Source organism: Cynara cardunculus (genome assembly GCF_001531365.2).
Source record: "Cynara cardunculus var. scolymus isolate 2C chromosome LG 3, CcrdV1, whole genome shotgun sequence".
Classification (NCBI taxonomy): Eukaryota; Viridiplantae; Streptophyta; class Magnoliopsida; order Asterales; family Asteraceae; genus Cynara; species Cynara cardunculus.
In genome coordinates, this window is record NC_037530.1 from 38,021,808 (window position 1) to 38,042,756 (window position 20,949).

At 34.0% G+C, this 20,949-nt stretch overlaps 2 protein-coding genes across 2 annotated transcripts; one reads left to right on the forward strand and one right to left on the reverse strand.

The window, feature by feature from the left end:
• The first annotated feature begins 1,872 nt into the window (after nucleotides 1–1,872).
• Nucleotides 1,873–10,056, forward strand: LOC112508815 (probable sulfate transporter 3.4). The gene is made up of 13 exons (XM_025113601.1): nucleotides 1,873–2,235; nucleotides 4,341–4,389; nucleotides 4,502–4,709; nucleotides 5,865–6,036; nucleotides 6,127–6,192; nucleotides 6,596–6,709; nucleotides 6,789–6,905; nucleotides 7,145–7,271; nucleotides 7,709–7,995; nucleotides 8,260–8,450; nucleotides 8,547–8,632; nucleotides 8,717–8,793; nucleotides 9,786–10,056. Exons 1-13 carry the CDS (start codon nucleotides 1,873–1,875, stop codon nucleotides 9,927–9,929), a joined length of 2,001 nt encoding a protein of 666 aa, XP_024969369.1. The 3' UTR covers nucleotides 9,930–10,056.
• A 2,236-nt stretch (nucleotides 10,057–12,292) lies between these two features.
• LOC112508816 (protein SYS1 homolog) lies at nucleotides 12,293–20,356 on the reverse strand. Its single transcript, XM_025113602.1, has 3 exons — nucleotides 19,751–20,356; nucleotides 18,092–18,318; nucleotides 12,293–12,638 (listed from the first exon to the last, which is right to left on the reverse strand). Exons 1-3 carry the CDS (start codon nucleotides 19,972–19,974, stop codon nucleotides 12,631–12,633), a joined length of 459 nt encoding a protein of 152 aa, XP_024969370.1. The 5' UTR covers nucleotides 19,975–20,356; the 3' UTR covers nucleotides 12,293–12,630.
• Nucleotides 20,357–20,949: the final 593 nt, after the last annotated feature.

Consider the following 20,949-nt stretch of genomic DNA (forward strand, 5'->3'; position numbering starts at 1 on the left):
GCTCTTATACAATCATGATTCATGTATGACAGTATGCATTCAGAAACAGTCTGTAATTTTATATGCAATTGTATATGATTATTACATAATATTTTCGTAAAGATTGTGATGTTTATTATACTGATATTTTGGTCTAAATATTTACAAGGACTAGTATTTGGATCGATCTTCTTAGACCTAGTCCATCTAAGGACAAGTACTGATCTAGTAACTATTACAGATTTGGGTCTACTGACTTTTTTTTTTAACGAACCTATTTCTTTTGTTACCTTTGTGGAAGAAATACGGGCGCTCACATATGTTCATTCAGTTGCCTCCATGGAATTAAGTCACCTGGAGTAATTTATTTCCGAAAAATAGTCGTTAGATGCGTTGACCAGACCCAGTTCGGTCCTTTGCTTGGCTTTGACTAGACGGGCCATTAATCGATATGGCTAAAAAAAGGACCATTTACGCCAGAAGGACTAGACTAGGCCTATGTTTGATGCTCGAACAATCATTAGGTTGGGTTCGAATCAGATTCATATAATGGGTATTTAAATGTCTAACATATCTCCCTAATGGGACCGACCGATTCGTTGAAGTGTGGGATAAACACAGTTTTTTCATATCAACATTGAATACCAAAGTTATAGTTCTCGAATAAAATATCAACCGACCATTAAAAAAAACCTGTTGCCTCTATTCTTACAGGTCTTTGTAGAACCCATTTCAATACAGAACAAAATACACCATTTTTACGTAAAAACATATAATATTAACGGTTTTAAGTTATCGACTAAAAATACAAGACACAATGGCTTTTATGGTCAATAAAGTCGAGACGAATCATAGCTCGAGGGTTGATGTTTCACTGTGTCGACTGCAACAATAATATAACAACATATTTGACTTTTACTGATACTCTTTTTTTTCCAAATATTTAATAATCTAAAAATCAAAATTACAGATAAAATAAGATCTATATATACTGAAAATCAATATATTCTCTTACAAAATATTTATTTCAACATTAATTTTTTCATCAGTAATTATTACAAGATATAACTGATATTGCGTTTAATTAATAAGATTCTTTGATTTCATTTTCATTAAATAACAACTCCCGTAAAACAAAAGGACAGAACAAAACTTTAATCGTGCAAAGTTTAAATCCGAGTTGAAATTCAAAGCAACTTTTTGTATTCTATTGTTCGTTTTTTGCTTTGCTAATCGACAACAGATATATAATATTTAATTTTTTTATAAAATAAAATGTAACTATAAATAGAAAAAAACGTGTATAAATCACATGTTTTAAGTACTTATAATAACCAGATATTGTATCTACGTAACAGAATAACATTTTTTATCTGAAGTTATCCTTAAAAATACGTTTTTTTGTTAAAATATTTATCTGTAATCAACAATTATTACAAAAGATCTGTCATAATATATTTAATTATTTAATTATCAAATCGGTTTTTCATCTGGAGCGGGATAAATGTATCCAACATTTACTGATTTTCTTCCTACATAAATCAATATCAAAACTTACTTTTTACATTTTTAATGTATGATTTGATCTGATTTTGATATAAATAAGACTGGAAATAACAACTTCCTTTCTTTAAATGCTTATTTTTTTTTTAAATTTTTTAGAAGGGTATTAATTAAAAGGTGAAATTGGACAAGTGTGTGTTCCATAGTATACAGTATCAGAAAAAGTGTAGCTCTAATTTCCCAAAATACCCCTGAAATCTTTGATGAATTTCCAGTTCTACCCCTCGTTTACTACACCCCTATTTAAACCCAACACCCCCTTAGCGTTCATAATTACCACCACCTCCCCTCTCTCCCTCCCACACCACCTTCTTTAGCACTCACAATCACATGGGCATAAATTCAAACCGGGTGGATCATTATTCGGGTTCGGGTCATGCAAACCGAGGCCCCACGTCAACGGCTCCGGTAACGATAACGGTTTCCGGCGAAACAATGACGTCGTTGGAGTTGCACAACGTTTGTTTGCCACCTCAAAAGAGCACGCTACAAAAACTCCGGCATCGCTTGTCGGAGATTTTCTTCCCCGATGATCCGTTACATGGGTTTAAGAACCAATCGCGTCTAAAGAAATTGGTATTGGCTCTTCAATTCTTCTTTCCGATCTTCGAGTGGGCGCCTAATTACAGTTTTACCCTTCTCCGTTCCGACGTCGTTTCTGGTCTCACCATTGCCAGCCTTGCCATCCCTCAAGTATGTACATTTTCTCAATCCAAAATTCCTCATCACCACCTTCATATATATATATATAGCGTTTTTCTCTGAAACCGACCACATATATAAAGAAGTTCAGGGAAAAGTTTTAAAACAAATGAAAAACTGAGACACATTCCAGTAACGATTCATCTATATGATATATATATATATATATATATATATAACTGATTGTGTATGGAATTGGCAATAAATGAATTTTGTTCCTGAAATCGAAACTGCAAATTTTCTGGTCTTAAATTTGGAAAAGGGTATTTTCGTAAATCAGGTTTTTCTTGTTATGTTGGGAGTTGGGTGCATCAGCATCATGCATGGGAATTTGTACTTTGTGCTTAAAATTAATTTTGAAATTTATATTTTTTTATTTTCATAATTAATTTATACCATTTTCATCACAAACACAATCAATTATATATATATATATATATATATAGATGAATGGTTATTAGAGTGTGTCTCAGTATTTTATGGTCCATAAAAAAACTAAAAACATCTTATAAATTAAGTCATATAATATCTTGCATAAACTGTGTAAGGTTATGTTCATAATTAATTTATACCATTTTCATCACAAATTTAAAAATAATGCTAAAAAATAAAATTTGAATTTATACGATTTTCATTAGGAATTATTTAAATATGATTTTGAAATAAATATATGGAAGCAATTAAATACGTGATTTTGTGGGTAATTATAAAATCTGAGTTGGAATAAATTCCTTAAATACTAAAAACATTATCTTATCCTTTTCAAACTTTAATTTGTTCTTTCAAAATTAAGCAAGAAATTTGGTGCACCAATTTTCTTTTATTCCACTGTTAATTTTATGGTTATAATTTAATTAATACACTAAATAAAGTTGCTCATATTATAAATTTTAATTTATTTTTTAGAATTATATATATATATATATATATATATAAGGTTTATTTTGCAAATTATGTTATTTGTACAAAACGTACAAACCTTATTCAATCAATCATAATTTTTTTATTTTGTTTATTTTTTTGTGATTATAAGAGGTTGGTTAATCATTTTTATTGTGGAGAGTATTAATCATGGATATTATTATCTTCATTATATTAATTTTAGAGAAGTACATGAAGCGGTTTCATTAAAATTTCATAAGTATTATATGAAACAATTTCATAACCATATATGAAACAACTTTATCAAAAAAAAATTATATGAAACAATTTCATAAGATTAAACAATTTCAAAAAAAATTATAACATAAGATTAAACAATTATGAGATGTTGGTTAATCATTTTTATTGTGGATAGTGTTGATCGCTTCTCTCTTTCTCTCTCTCTCTCTATATATATATATATAGAGAGAGAGAGAGAGAAAGAGAGAGAAAGAGATTTGGGATCACGTGAGACCATCATGTTTTCGTGAGACTCGTAAAACCATTTTTTTACATTTGAAATTTCACAGCAAAACCCTATGAAGGTAATCTTCACAATAATTTTGTTGTGAAAGTTTGGCTTTTTTGTTACCTTCACAGTGTTCAGCTATGAAGTTTGAAATGTAAAAAAGTAATCTCACGAAAACAAGTTGGTCTTATGTGAACGCAGATGTGCATTCGATGCTTATAAAATTTGTTTCATTTTCTGTATGAATTAAGCTTTTTTTATCACTTGATTCCTAAACCAACCAGCTATCAAACGTGTAATATAACTTATTTTGTAAATCGTCAATACAAGACTTTAATTGGACCTAAAATTCAGTGATAATTTTGGTAAATTTTAGAACTTTCTTTTGAGGATGTCATCGACTCATGTGGGGATGAAGATATAAACATGGTATCTATTCACGAGGAATAAATAAAGGACCAACAAATAATAAAGTTAAATATATTAAAATAAAAAGGTTGATGAGATATTCATATGTGAATTATCGAAGAAATTTCATTTAAACATGCACATATGAATCCATATGAACAATTTATAGTTATAGTGTCAGTCCACGTGCATTTTCAACTAAATTCTTTTTCCAATGATTCACATATGAATTTTACCTTATCATGATCCCTATATATCTTTATATTTTGATTTGGTGTTTGTTCCTCCTAATTTGCAGGGTATTAGCTATGCAAAACTTGCAAACTTGCCTCCAATAATAGGGCTATGTGAGTTTCCCTCTGTCTTTATTCTCTTTTAACTATGTATTATGTTACTAATTTATCAGTAATTTCGACAATAAATTTGACTGTATACCGATTTTGGAATCTTGTTGATCAGACTCGAGCTTTGTGCCACCATTGATCTACTCTGTGCTCGGGAGTTCGAAACATCTAGCCGTGGGGCCGGTGTCGATAGCCTCACTGGTTATGGGAACAATGCTAAATGAAGCGGTTCCATACACTCAAAACCCTGGTCTCTACCTTAAGTTGGCTTTTACTGCAACGTTCTTTGCCGGCGTCTTTCAAGCAACTTTAGGACTCCTCAGGTACTTTTTACTTATCATCTAATTGTAACTCTTAATTATCCTACAAAATTGCGTGTATGATATATTGAAGGTCTATTCATATTTGGACCATTTTTCTCGGTATACATCGGAACCCCCGCCAATTCTCATCGATATATGTTGAAACTTCCCTTCTTTCCGTGATATCTGTTTTGGAAATTAATCTAATGAAATCCCATATATTCTCACATAATCTTTTGGTTGTTGCATTTGCCGACATGGCCCGAAATGGAAGTCAAAGACTTCTTGCTTGTAATTATCTCAGGATATTTATATTCATACCATGGAAGGACTTTTTTTACAAAACGCTTACCGGGTAAGAGTGATAACAAGGATCGAGAGTCTTACCCGGTTAGTGAGCGTTACGACTCTTACCCAATAAACGCTTACCTGATAAAAATGTTTCATACAATGTCGTTCTAATGAACAAAAATCTTACCTCGTAAGTTAAGTGACAAAACTGACTCTTACAGGTAAGTGCTTACCCTGTAAGCTTTGGGTAAACAACCCCTTAACAACTTTTACACTTACGTTAGAACATCTCCAATAGATTCTCTAAAATACAGAATTTATAAAATATTTTAATAATATGGTTTAATATTTAAATTTTTAATATAAAATATTCACTAAAATTAGAGCATAATTTTTTTTAAAATTAAAAAAAAATTATAATTTTTTATTAAATAATTAAAAAAAACACCTTTTTTCCAGGTAGAAGTGAGTGATTGAAATGTGATTTTGAAGTTAATGTAATGGGCACAAAACTTTATAAAGAGAATATCCTATCAATATTTAAATATATAAATTAAAAAAAAATACTGCTAATTTTCTTCTTGTGTGATTATTTGACTTTAAAAATAATATTATTTTAATAATAATTTTATTAATTAGCAGTGGGATCTAACTCACCAAATCGTAAAACATTCCATTCATGAGTGCTTTTTAGTTAAGACCAGCCTTCTAAATCTTTTGTTAGCAGCTTAATCTGTTAACGAGATTCACAGTTTACTCGGTCAGTTATACATGACTGTTTGATAGTGATTTAATGATTTAGAAAGTGACTTATTCAATAAGTTTTTAAGAGAACAAATACGCTGATTTTACAACTAAAAGGGTTACTCGGGATCGATTTTACAGGTTAGGGTTCGTGATCGATTTCTTATCAAAGGCGACACTTGTTGGTTTCATGGCGGGAGCCGCAGTTATTGTTTCTTTACAACAACTAAAAGGGTTACTCGGGATCGTCCATTTCACTACCAAAATGCAAATAATCCCCGTTTTGTCATCCGCGATTCGGCAAGAAAACGAGGTACGGAACACGTTTTTTTTGCGACGATGATAAAATGTCGAAATTCGAACTGTTTTTTAGTTCATTAAAGCTTGTTCTGTATTTGTGCAGTGGTCTTGGCAAACCATTGTGATGGGCTTTTGCTTTTTGGCCTTTTTACTGACCACCAGGCATATTGTAAGTATTACAAAACTTTACAGCAAAATACTGTGAAGGTATAAAAAACATTAAACCTTTACAACAAAAATACTATAAAGATGTAAAAAACACCAAACCTTCATAGTAAAAACACTTTGAAGTTACAAAAAAACATTGAACCTTCAGAACAAAAACACTATGAAAGTACAAAAAACACTTAACCTTAATGACAAAAACACTGTGAAGGTACAAGAAAACACCAAACCTTCATAGTTAACAGTGTTTTTGCTTTAAAGGTTCATAGGTTTTGTGCTTTCATAGCTGGTCTCATGGGTTTCACGAAAACAAATTGTTGTCATGAGAACCCAGCCCTACAATGCTTCAGATATACAATAATAGTACAAGTGACTCATGCGTGTAATGGTACAACTAATCAATGCAGGGCATGCGAAAACCGAAGCTCTTCTGGGTATCGGCAGCGGCTCCATTGGCATCGGTCATTCTCTCGACCCTTTTAGTCACTCTCTTCAGATCAAAGCTTCACGGTGTCGCGACCGTAAGTACCATTACTTCAAATTATTTGATATCAGAAATGGATTATTCAGATGTAAATATCGACATTTTTCGTTTGGCAGATTGGTCACTTGGACAAGGGTTTAAATCCGCCATCATCGAACATGCTCTATTTTCACGGTGAATTCCTCGGACTTGCTATCAAGACGGGCATCATCACCGGAATATTATCTCTCACGGTAAGTTTTCCGTTTCCAACATGATGTATCGAGAGGTTCATAAAACCTCTTTGATTGCAAAAAGTGTCGGATCAAAACAATAATACATGGTTCTTGATCGACCATTTTCTCCCCTCATGGGGAGAAAGAAAATGCAGCTTGATGCATTGTTGGGTTGTACATCAATGTACAACCCAACAATACATCAAGATCTGCATTTCTCCAGTAAACTAACAATATGGTGGTTAACTCACTCACAGGAAGGGATTGCAGTTGGAAGAACATTTGCTGCTTTAAATGATTACCAAGTTGATGGCAACAAAGAAATGATAGCCATTGGCTTAATGAACATGGCTGGTTCTTGCTCCTCTTGCTACGTCACTACAGGTAATTTATTTATGACTTGTTTGGTAGTGGCTTAATGATATAGAAAATGGCTTATTCACTTGCTTCTAGGGGGAGCTTTATGTAGATCCAAGTTTTTCAAACCTGCTCCTTCCAATTAAAAAACACAATTCTTCCGTCTATGAGAAGACTCTCCCAAACAAAAACTTTTCCAATCTATACAGACAGATTAATCTACACAAACAACTTTATCCATGTAGGACGTAATGGAAAACCAACCATACAGCCCCTGATTCCCATATCAACTACATTTTCTCTTCGATGTATGTTGGAACCTCTTTTCTCTTTCCTTATAGGACTTCTTCGAAAAATGGTCTAACATGGTTCCACATATTCTCCCAGACTAAATTGTTACTATTCGTTTATATTTCGAGATCATATAACCTTGAATTTAATTGTAATTAGTTAATCTTTTGTAGGCTCGTTTTCTCGATCGGCTGTGAATGCCAACGCGGGAGCAAAAACCGTGGTGTCGAACATCATAATGGCGTCGACCGTGCTCATAACGCTCTTGTTCTTGATGCCTCTTTTTCACTACACTCCTAACCTTATTCTGGCTGCAATCATCATAACTGCGGTTATCGGGCTAATCGACTACCAAAGTACAGTTCGACTTTGGAAAGTTGACAAACTCGATTTCGTGGCGTGTTTATCTTCTTTCTTTGGTGTTCTCTTCATTTCGGTCCCCATTGGTCTTGCAATTGCGGTAATTTTACTCTTTTTTCGGGTATAGGATAGTAGATGGAGGATCAAACGAGAACAAAGTCAAAATAAAAGAATAAGAGAACCGCCAATTCACATGTGAATCACATGTGATTTTAGTGTAAAATCATATGTGAATAGTGTAAAATCACATGTGATTAAGCCGTTTTCATGTTCTTTTATTTGGTTATTGTTCTCGTATGAACCTGACTGTATTAAAGTATATTTCCGTTGATTTACTCTAACATCCATCTTCGGATTCATGTAGGTTGGAGTTTCGGTTTTCAAGATTCTTTTACATGTGACGAGACCGAACACAAGCGTTTTAGGAAACATTCCGGGCACTCAAATCTATCAAAATGTCAATAGATATAGAGAAGCTCGAAGGGTTCCTTCGTTTGTAATACTTGGTATCGAGGCCCCGATCTACTTTGCCAATTCTACTTATCTACAAGAAAGGTGCGTTTTACAACTCGCTAACGCAATCGAAGCCAAATTTTACAAGTTAGAAACGCGTTTCGGGGTTATTGAAAGTTTGGGTTTTTTCGGTTTCAGGATATTGAGATGGATAAGAGAAGAGGAAGAGTGGTTAGCAGCCAACAATGGCAGTTCTTTAAGATGTGTTATTATCGACATGACATGTACGTTATCGGGCTTTAAAAAAAACGAGTACCATACGAATGAGATCGAAAATAATAATCCATTTTTTAACGTGAACTTTGCAGCCGTGACGGGCATCGACACGAGTGGTCTCGCGATGGTGAAAGAGCTTAAAAAGATGCTTGAAAAACGCTCGCTTCAGGTTAACCTTAACTTCTAACATCCCGATCATTGTATTACACCAACGAACCTAGTATGTCCTACCCGATGGTGGATTGGTGGTGGTGTAAGATGTATGCAGACCTTTGCTTAAAAAACCCTAAACCCTAAAATATCTAAGTGTCCTAACATAATACTTTATACGACTTAAGTCTATAGTACCAAACTACAAAAGGTCCTATCAAAAAGTGTTACAATAGGTTCATAAGACCTTTTGGGCGTTTAATAAGTTTTGTAGGATGTTTTTAAAATAAAGTGTCTTATTAGCTATTTTATAGGATAATCTTGAGAAGTGTCATATAAACCCATCTTTTTATAGGACACATACATTTTTTTCCCTTCAAATAGTTTCTTTTAAAATAACTGATACAACATTTTACTTTAAAAAAACGTACTAAAAACTTGTTCAGGTGTCAAAAGCATCTTATAAACCTATTATAACACTTTAAGATATAACGGTTTTTGGTTTGGTCTTATAAACTTAAGTCCTATAAAGCATTTTATTAGAAAGCTTTAAGTCATGCTTTGTTAGCAGCTTAATGACCTTAATGAGACTCACAACTTATTATGTCAGTTATACATAACTGTTTGATAGTGGTTTAATAGTATAGAAAATTGTTTATTCAATAACAAGTTTCTAGTGGGAGTTTTATGCAGAAAATCAATTTTTTTCCCAAACCCTAACTCAAAATAATAAAAAACACGTTTCTTCCATCTAAAAAAACCCTCTAAAAAAAATCTTTCCGATCTATTAAGACAGATTTATCTACACAGACAACTTTATCTATAAAACAAAACAACATGAAAAACCAACCAACCAGCATCTTAGACATTTTAAAAGTCTTATAAACCTAATGTTTGTTATCGTAAGAGTAGAGCAGTTATTTCCATACCAGTTTCATCTGGAATTTATGAAGTCGAATTGAAAGACTCAGAAGATGGATTGTAGATTGACGGTAATTGTTCGAATCGCAGTTGGTTTTGGCGAATCCCGGAGGGAGTGTGATGGAAAAGCTACACCAATCGAACATATTGGAGACGTTCGGGTTGGAAGGCATTTATCTGATGGTCGATGAAGCCGTTGCCGATATATCGTCATCATGGAAAGCTCAGCCATGAAATGCAATGTAGAATAAGAAGATGAAGAGAAGTGTAGTTTGCAGGGTTAGGAAGGAAAGAATCAGTTCAGTTCAGTTCAGTTGTTATTGCTTAATGCTCAAAGTGGTATAAGCTGTTTTTTCTATCAACAAACACTTGGTCTTTTTCTATCTTTCATTACTACTACTACTACCAAACTAACCAGTAAATTGCATGAAAAAGTAATGTACTTTAACTTGATTCTTATTTCGGGTAACGTACTTTTAAAACTTCAATTTAAGTATCCCGGTAATCGGTTGAAGCATTAACCGGTTACGATGTTGATGTGGCGAGTGATGAGATGAAATTGGGTTGAATAGCAAATAATACTGAGTTGGGTACCACATCAGGTAACTGGTTAATGTTTCAACTGGTTACCCGAGTACTTAAATGTTTTAAACTTTACATCTTAGATACAAAAACAGAAGTTTTAAAAATACGTTACCCATAATATTAATCAAGTTAAAGTAATTTACTTATTAATACAATTTGCCAATACATGTTATGCCCCCTTCATATGAATAGGAAAAAGAATGAGAAAAATAATTAAGAAAATGATGAAAAGAGTAAAAAGACCAAAATATCCTTTAGTTTTATTAGGATTTGAAATGGAGATGAATTTTTCGCTTTTATTAAATAATTTATGGTAATAAAAAACAATTAATTAAATTGTCTGGTTAATACTTTGACGTCTTTGTTCTTTTATCTTTTCGTCATGAATATTTTCACATTTTTCATCAGTTTTAGCTTTCTGTAAATGATCAGATAAAGCAGTGTATAAATATAAAGTATCTGATATTCTTTCTAATAAAATGTTTACTCCATTTGTGTTCAATATTGGGTTTAAAATCGACAAACACGTAAAAACAGAAGAGATATTTTAGGCCTTGTTTGTTTTTCCAAAAAGAACTCTTATTAGTCTCTTATGTCTGATTAGTTAAGAGGTATAATCATTCAGATTGTTTGTTTTTTTTCCAATTTTTCAGAGACATTTATGTCTTGTTTACCTCTTATTTGATAAGAGGTAAACCAACTTCTTATTTGTCTCTTATTGTTCTCCAAACTCTTAGCAACGACGTGTCTCAATCGATTAAAGTTAAATGATCATTTCTCTCAGTTGATCCTTGCCAAATTGATCATCACCTGTATCAATTGATGTATTTTAATAGGATTTAAATGTGTTAAATACCGTTAATGACACATTTTCGTTTAAATGAATGCTAATTATATGATTTAGATGTAAATTTCGTAATGATGATGAATACATATGTGAAATTGTATAAATTTATCTATAAATTTAACACTATAATTTTCTAATGGATAAAATAGACATTTAAACAAATTCAAACATTCATCAGTTTACAAAAACAAACAGTCTTATTGATTCAGATTTCAGACTTTAGCACTACCTCTTATAATCAAAAGTGAAATAAGACTTCAGACTTCAGCACCTCTTAAAAACAAACGTTACCTTAGTATTTTTGCATTAATTTTACTATTTATGTTCATAAATTACTATTTAGATATCATTTTAATTTTTTATCATAAAAATAGTTGGAGTAAGAGAACCAGGCCTTGACCGGGTTTTTTTGGCTTTTTCGTGTTTTAACAGGCCGTAGTGATGGCCAAAAACCGGTCCCAAGATTTCTCATAACCGGTCCCGGTCTCGCTCAAAAAAGTTGAGCCCGGTCAAGCTTTATTGTAACCGGTTATGGACTAACGATCCAGGTCCCAGTCATTAAAAAATATTTTTTTTATTTTTATTTTTTTAATGATACATTTTCTTAATACATTATAAAATTTGTAATTTGATCACTCAAATACATTTTAAAAATGCATTTTATTATAATTAAAATTACATTAACTTACAAAATATAACGATAAACCGATAATTGTGAACGTTTTTTTTACGTTTTTTGCGAATCGAGAACTTGGTGTATAAATCCCTCAACCAAGACACTTATATATAGTGTTTAGAAAGCAAAAAATACAAAAAAAAAAAGCCAAAAAAGGGCTACATTTAAAAAAATTATAGTTACATTTTTAAAAAATGGGGTCGGCCCAGTGCCGCAAAACACCCCAAATCCATAATCGGTCCCAAACTTCGGTCCTATAACCGGTCCTTACCAGTCCGGTTTGGCCATCACTAACTGGCCGGGTCTTTTGAAGCTTTAACCAAGCTTTAATTGGGCCTTAACCGGACCGGTTTTCATTTAACCAAGGACCGGTTTGTAGACTTTATCCAGACCGTTTTTTAACCGGTTAACGACCGATCATGGGTTCAAAATTTAGAACAAAAACAGGCACAAGCCATTGTGATTAATATGAAGATCAAAGCTTTCATGGAGCAGAGAACAGAACAAAAAGGAAATATTATAAACCAGGTTTTGCACACCAGATAACAACAAACGGAAAAACAGATCAAATTATGAAATTGAATGTTAATGATGACATCTAAGAAAAATAAAGTGTGTCTCTATACCCGATTTATACGTATCGATAAGTGCATCATGCAAATTATGCTCCCCGGACTCTAATGCTTCTTCATCTTTAAACTGCCACGAGGTTGTAGTGTTTGAAACGCAAGTCTCGAGTTTTTTAGCAACAGCAACGCTATGAATTCATCCCGCGACTACTATAAAGCGAAAAAGAATGTATTCTTTCCTGAGTTTGTTTACTTTTGTCAAACACCTGCATGATTACACCCTCAAAAACTAATTATACAGATAAAAATACCATTTTACACCATAAAGCCAACAGGAAAAAGGAAATAATAGCAAATAGAAAGAGAAATTGTCCAAAATTAGCCAATTTGAAACCCCCCCCCCCTTCCCACATTTTCAACTTATTGACCGAAATAGCCGGAGATTATGCAACTGGGACTTAGGGCTTGTTTGCTAGTTGCTTAATGAGCTTAATGGGACTCGCAACTTATTCGGTCAGCTATACATGACTATTTGGTAGTGACTTAATGATATAGAAAATGGCTTATTCAGTAAGCTTCTAGGAGGGGGACTTTATGCAAAAAGACAAGGTTTTTCCAAACATGTCCATCCATATCAAAAAACAAACTATTCCATCTATGGAAAAAACCCTCTGAAACAAAACTCATCCCCATCTATACTGACAGATTAATCCACATAGACAACTTTATCCATTCAGGACTTAACAGAAAACCAACCAAACAGCCCCTTACGCAACTTACCTAACCCACTTTTTCAATATAAATATTCAGAAAAATTAAACATTATGCACGTTAAGTGAATGCTATTGCGTAATGTCTATTTGGGCAAGCAAATTGTCTACGTGGAGAAGCTAAAAAAGTAGATGTTATGCAGGTAGCACTTACGTAACTTGCGTAATATATAATTTTCCTGAATTATATTGCAACAGTAGATTACGCTACTTGCGCAATCTTTGGCTCTTTCAATCAATAAGTTGAAAAGGTGGCCATAAAGTGAAGAAGGGGGTCAAATTGGCTATTGCAGGCAATTTCTCAAATAACAAAGGCCAAAGAATATAGCCAAAAGTAAAAGACAGTTCAATGATCCCCTCCATTTTAATGAGGATTTATTCTAAAAATAAAGAATTGCCTTTGCATCTTGGTTATGCTTATGGAATTCATATGGAGTAATTAAGAATGCTTATGGGTTAATTACCTATATATATAATCTGCCTTTTATAGGGGTCACATTAGCTTTCTTTTACATCAATTTAACAACAGAACAAAAGTCAACTACAAATTTCTTTATTTCCCCATTTTTGGCTTTTCTTGACTAGAAAAAGGATTGCAGATTCCCCCAGTCTCTTCACATCCCACAAGCTATTTAGAGGGCATCTCCCTATTTATGAACTCTTCTGCTGCTCTTCGATGTCCCTAAAAATGTTTGTCCCACATTTGGCGTAACATTAAACCGCAACAGGATGGTTTGTTAGCAGCATAATGAACTTAATGGGACTCGCAGTTAATGATATAAAGAGTGGCTTATTCAATAAGTTTTTAGGGAGAGCTTTATGCAGAAACCCAAGTTTTTTTCCAAAACTGCCCCTTCCAATTAAAAAAATGCTAATTCCATCTATGAAAAACTCCTCTTAAACAAAAACCTTCCCTATTTATACAAACAAATTCAACCACACAGACAGCTTTATCCATATAGAACTTAATAGAGAATCAACCAAACAGCCCCTATTGAGAAAGAAATGCAATTTTCTTTTGTTCCACAAAGTTAAAAAATCAGGGAGATTGGACAAGATTGGTAAATTACTAAACTACCCACGTTAAATTAAAACCCTATACTCTTCCACAATTCTTTCACCTGCCTCAGTCTCACCCATTCAGACCAGTCTTGTCCCATCCTATCAGCATACTAAACGCACCCTAAAATACAATACATGCTGGAGAGGAGAGCTCCTTCCGAACAATCTAATCACATCTGCAAATGCAAATCCAACATACGTATATGATAACAGGGTTGGGTTCCGGTGAGAACAAGAGTTATGGTAAGAAGGTGAGAAAGAACCCTTCATATACATTTAACTACCTTTATTTACCTTTTTATCATCATGACCAAAAGTTAAACAAAATCATGTGTGTGAAAGTGATTAAATGTATGTAAAAGTTCGTGAAAGTGACTCAAAAGTGAAAATAAATTTGAAAATAAAGATAGATGAATGTAGTTGAAAAAAATTAAGTCAGATTAAAAAGTCAACTGATACAAAAGCTCAGAAGTGCTTTCACCGATCTCACCATAACTCTTATTCTCACACGATCCCTCTTGTATGATGACAACATAAAAATAAAAAAGACTTCCTGTAACTCCTAAGGTTATTCTTACTATTTTCGAAACAGGCAACCTATACTATAGTTTGGTGCATAATGTATCTCAAAAACTTTAGCAAAAGAGTACGAGGGAAAAGATACAGCAGCAGTGACCCACTTTCTATGTAGTATGAAGTTTACTTTAACCTCATCTTTTTCAAGCTACCTATCTATTTGGAGCCCTCATAAATCAAAATATCCAAGTCTCTATTGTTTCTCTTCCTCTCTCCCTTTTCAATGCTTTCTTCTCATTTTTATAACTCTCTAGTTGACTGCTTGTGGTTTGATTATTCCTAATATTTATGACATTATCTTCATAGAGGGAGATTCTGGGGAAAACCCCCAAAAAAATGAAAAACTAAGCACCCTGGTAAACCATTCATCTGTACAATATGCACATGTGCATACAAGTAATTGAAGTTATTTCTTGCTTACAAATTACTTGTATGCATATGTGCATACCGTCCAGAGACCTCAGTTTTTCATTTTTTTTGCGGTTTTCCCATGAACCTGACCCTATCTTCATATTTCCCAATAAGTAACCAATAATAACTGCAGGTCATAACTATTCCCTGTCCCATGAAAATTGCAATAACTTCCATTTTGCAATGTTTCCTAGTAATTGCAATTTTTCCTACTTTTACATTTTTGCCAACCATCATCTTGCAATTCATTGATGGTATTGATTTGATCCACTAGATTTCCCTATTTAGTCATATTATTGCAGGATATTTTAGAGACAACTAGTAGCCAACCATTTTTACTAAACTACAACAATTGTTCCAAGTTCCATGGAACAAAGCATTTAAGATTACAAAGAAACTACTTAAAACATAATCCCTCCATCTTAAACAAGTTGCAACATTTGACAATAACACAAATTACTAGCAATTCATCTTACAGAATGTCGAAATACCCTTTTAAATTATTTATATACTCAAAAGGAAGTAAACCCTGTTAACTAAAATGACAACTTTGGTACTGATGATGCTGGGCATATAACTGATTGAGCTTGTAAGATTTTTCAACACATGGAAAACTGTAATTTTTATGGGAATTCCCTAAGAGAAAATTACAATTCTTGTGGGAGGAGAGAGTACAATAAATCAATTACATAAAAAACCCTCAAGTTAAAAATGGTATTACTTGGACTTCTAAATTGTTCGTGTACAGGATGTGCTTTTTGCGACTGTTACCCCTTTTTGTTAGATCTAGGATGATACCTACGCATTTGGACCCAATTGACTTGTTACTTCATAAGCTTATTCTACCTTCATATAATCCCACCCCAACTCCCATGGAACCACAGAGAGAAAAGGGAGGGGTTGGAAGACAAATATAATCTGTATTCAACAGATCCTAGACTCTTAAGACAATCTTTCAACCTTGATCATGATACATCTGCTACCAAGTACCAACTTCCTAATTCATCGACTTAGTTGCAAAAGCACAAATTTTTGCATGTATTACTCGGCATGGAGTTGTAAAAACGTCAAAAATTTTGCATGTGTTACTCCAAGAAATGAAGCTACTTGGCCACACTAGAAAAATACAGGTGCGTGTGATTGAGGCTGGTGTGCGGCGTGAAACGGAGGTGACATAGATCCAATTTGGCTCCATGTTTGGGAGATCAATGATAGAGACAATCCACCTCCTAAGGTGTCTCATGGATAAGTATACAGAGTGTGGTAAGGAACTAAACATGGTATTCGTAGATTTGGAGAAGGCCTACAATAGTGTGCAGCAGATGTGATTTGAAGAAGCCTAAAGAAGAGAGGAGTACCATGGAGGTATGTCAAGGTAATACACAATATCTATAGAGGAGCAAGAACCTAAGTACGGACCCCGGTGGATGAGATGGAGTATTTCCCGGTAGAGATAGAGCTTCGCCTGAGATCATCACTAAGTCCATTCCTTTTTGTTGTGATTTTAGACGAGACTTCCCAAGGGATTAGGGGAGTGTTCCATGGTGCATGTCATTCGCTGATGACATTGCACTGTTAGCGGAGCAAAGGTGAACCAGAGGCTACAAGAGTAGAGGAGAGTGGTTGGAAAAGTTAAAAACACAAGCTTGCACGTTGGTTGCTCCAAGACCGAACATATATGGTGCAACTTCAGCAAGGAATATATCAATGAGGAAGTAGAAGTCAACATTGGGAATTGAATGATACCTCAAAAGGATAGCTTCAAGTATCTAGGCCCTATGATTCAGAAGGAGGGAGAGGTCGAGGAGGGACCAGGGTAGCAGACTATGGGTATCTTTAACATGGATGCAGATAGGAGTATGGAGTGGTTAGAAGGTGAGACAAGGAGAGGGTAGCGTGGTGGCAGGTAGGTTACAAGGGCCTTACAACCAATAGAGGTTGTCCTAGTTTTCTGACCTCAGATACCTATTTGTGTGGCCCATTTGTTGTACATTAATCTCAGATTTTCTCCTTGAAATTGCAGTTGTCTGCATTGTGCTGTGTCACCTGTTCCCTGTTTGTGTAAACTATTTCCCTTATTTCTGCACTGACCCATTGTCTGTTTGCTTGTTTGCACAAACTCTCACCTGTAGCTTGCTCTTTTGTTTATTTGTTTGTTTGTTTTGCAAGGCAGGGTTCTTCACAGAAGCCTGTCTAGCCAATGAGTCCAAACCCTACCTCTGTGTGGGATTGACCAGGTCTTTTGGATTGGTTTAGTTTGCTTCACAAATCCCGATGCACTTCAACACAGTTTTCTAGATCTAACTCAAAGATGGTGACGGTTGTTACTGCAGCTGATAGGAGAGTGGAGTTGGATGCATGAAAAAACAACAATAGATGGTACTCTATTTAGACCAACAAAATCATGGAGGCCAAGACTATATGTATTCTTCAATACCAAAGATTATGATTCTCAGCCAAATGTAGTACTTAAGAGTTACCACATTAACACAAAGATATCTCTTCAAGGCTTGCCCACGGGTGGTACGAACTCAGGAACTTTAATATCAATATCAACTTCAATATGGCATTTATATGAACAAATATCATGGTTTTCGTGGAAATGAAACTTGGTGGATATGTAGAAGATAGAAACACATAAGCTACTAGCTGCAGATTGACCAATCAATGGCATCGATATGAATGATTAGAAACCAATCATTACAGTCCAGTTTTGATCCAAAAAAATGAAAATAACTGCTGTAACAAAGCAAGAGTAACATAAATTTCATGATGAAAAATAGTTTCTGCCAGCAATGCAGCACCACACATGCAAGAAGATAATAAAGGTAAATAGAGAACATATGAAAAATATACATTTCACACTCATCAGTTCTATGCATAAATTGAAGTTCACTTACTTGAACGGAGTCTTGAAATGGGAATTTCTCGCAATTCACGTCTTATACACAAATATTCTCCCAACAAAGCCATTACTGCCAATCCGGAACCATTGACAACCCACCATGTTACTGATGAGGGCCAACCTCCATACATGATGCATATGAATAGATGGATGATGTAAAGGGTGGCCGAAAAATCTAGGCACTTCTTTGCTCTCTCAATCAAATAAAGCAAGAAACCAGCTCTGTTTAAAATTTGAAACAAATAAAAGTTAAAAGAGCTTTCACAGAATTCATATATTCTCATCAGGATTTCATGTAATGATTTCATCAGGCAACATACTTATATTTCTCAGAAAACATTGGTAAAAGATCTTCAAAATACAAAGCAACCAAGTAGCCTTTTTCTTACTGACTTGAGGGTAGTTACACCAATGGCAATTTGCAAAGCTTCTAAATCGCATCAGCAGGTTGTATTACGGTCCTTTTTAATTTACGGCATAGGAGTAGGGTTGTTGACACAATACATTGTTCCTACATGCTGCTTATTATGCCACTTTACCATGATTTGAGCTGCATTTGTGTGGCATATAACATTGGTGCAAATTGATGCAATAGCAGAGTGATCAACATATATCATATTATAAACTTTATGAATGTACCTTTACTATTCAAACAAATAACACCATGTGGAAAAAGAAAGCAGTAACAAAACTCGAAATTTTTAACACACTACATGGTAACGAGGAACCCCTGGAAACAGAAATCAAACCAAGGTATGGTCAAAAAGCACTACTTCGTTCATATGTAGCATAATTTTGTAACATCAAAATCAGTTTAGATTGTTACATTCTTTCTTACAATAATGACACTAGCAATAAAAACAAATAGTCGTCTATGAGATCAAACCCTGGTAACAACCATATTTTAAGATTGATTGGGAGGAAGTCCAATGGTAACGATCTTACCATAGAACTTAAGTTGGGTAAAGCGGAAAATATATCATCTCTTTAGTCTTTACAAGTAAAACAACATTAGACAAACTCATACATGTTGTGTCATCAAAATATCTCTTTGTTATTCCCCTTCTACTAAGTAGTACTGATACTGGTAAGAACAACAAAATAGCTAGCTACAGAACTCAACAGTTTATTAAGCCCATGTACCATGGGGTCACTTGAATGCAAGAGTCCCTAGAAAAAAATGATGTTTAAGACACTTAATACACATTGATCTATAGGTGCAATGAGAAACTAGTATAGTGGCACTCAGCATGAGAACATAATAGCAGTGTAATGGACCAAAATTATAGAATAGACCAAGGCACCATCAATTAGAAAATGAGTTAACCAAGCATGGAACAACAAGTATGAAGTCGATGAACTTCTAGCTAGATGTTGTAGAATTAGAACATAAAGAAAATGCAGCAAATTCATATCCCATAAGCCAGAATTCAAACTGTGGTCTATGCTCGTTCATTCGTTGTATATATCATCTAACAGCACCAAACTTGAGAACCAGAAAGAAATACATGACAATTAGACATCATCAACATGTATCATTTTCATATAATTTGTTCTAGAAAACTCTAAAAATAGTACATTGCATAAGAAACTCCCCGAAATTAAAAGTAACGATCAAATTAAGTACAAGAATTTGGGAAATCATTACACTCACCCGGCTATAGAACTAAGAAGGAAAGAAGCGATGACAGACCAGCCAGTAACGGTGGAGAGAGTAACTGTAGCATAGTCAAAGAAGTAAACAAGACTCATCTTCGAAACCCTAGGTCCGACAATTATAGCCATGAAAAGTCCCAGCGTGAGATAGTACAAGCACTGAACGCATACGATTTGAGCTACAATTAGCCATGGATCCCATACCACTGAACCATAGAACATGACTACGGATTCACTTCCACTCTTCTGACCCCCAACACCACAATTCTACAAACAAATAAAAGGGGATACCCGATTGAACCTTAGTTCTTGGCGCAATCACCAGATATAAACATCGACGACGGTTTGGTAAATAACTCAGTGGAACCAACAAATCAAATGAAAAACGAAGGTTTTACAAAGTAAATTGAAATCAGATTCAAAGTGAGGTGCAGCGATCGGCTCTGGGAACGAGAGCTAGATCTAAGATTAGGAATTGAAATTGGAATGAAATTAGAGTAATTTGTTATGGAATGAATAGGTGAAGATGAAATCGAAAGAACCCTAGAACTTAAATTTCGATGACAGAAACATAAAACAATGGAATATGCTTAAATCCTCCATTAACAAACGATTGAACTTGTACCAACTTATTTTCGGGTTTGATATGTGACTACATAGGACAGCATGACGAGAAAAAAAAAAATTTGATGTTTGGTATGTTGTAGACAAAAAAAAACATGGGATAAGGTCGGATTATTTTTAATTTTAGTGGGACAAATCTTGATATTTTTTGTTTCATTAAAAAAAGTGAAATCATATGGGACTAAAGTTAAAATGACAATATTTTGATTGATTTGTTATCATTTTACAATCATTATATGATATAAAATAACATTGAACAACATTTAGAGGTAATATGGTTATTTTAATAGTTTTGTCATGTCCTGTCCTAGTCGTACCAAACATAGGACAGACAATTGATCCTGTCACGTCATGCCCTGTTCTGTCCCGTACCATTTCGTCATGTCTCATCCAGTGTGCGTACCAAACACTACCTTAGGGATAAAAAATTTACAAAACACTAAAGATGAGAAAATAGTATTACATAACAACTATAAATCCATTAAGAGAATTCATTTTACTTTACTATTCAAAAATAGTTATAATGGTTTAACTTTTTCAAAAACTTCTTATTACCGGTTTGACACCGATATA

What these genes read in the sequence shown, in the direction of transcription:
- LOC112508815 (XM_025113601.1), top strand. Translation starts at nt 1,873, where the DNA reads ATGGGCATAAATTCAAACCGGGTGGATCATTATTCGGGTTCGGGTCAT. An exon ending in GCCTCCAATAATAGGGCTAT is followed by an intron (nt 4,390 to 4,501) that starts GTGAGTTTCCCT and finishes CTTGTTGATCAG; the next exon opens with ACTCGAGCTTTGTGCCACCA. An exon ending in TTGAAAAACGCTCGCTTCAG is followed by an intron (nt 8,794 to 9,785) that starts GTTAACCTTAAC and finishes TTCGAATCGCAG; the next exon opens with TTGGTTTTGGCGAATCCCGG.
- LOC112508816 (XM_025113602.1), bottom strand. Translation starts at nt 19,974, where the DNA reads ATGTTCTATGGTTCAGTGGTATGGGATCCATGGCTAATTGTAGCTCAA. An exon ending in CTTCTTAGTTCTATAGCCGG is followed by an intron (nt 18,319 to 19,750) that starts GTGAGTGTAATG and finishes AATTTTAAACAG; the next exon opens with AGCTGGTTTCTTGCTTTATT.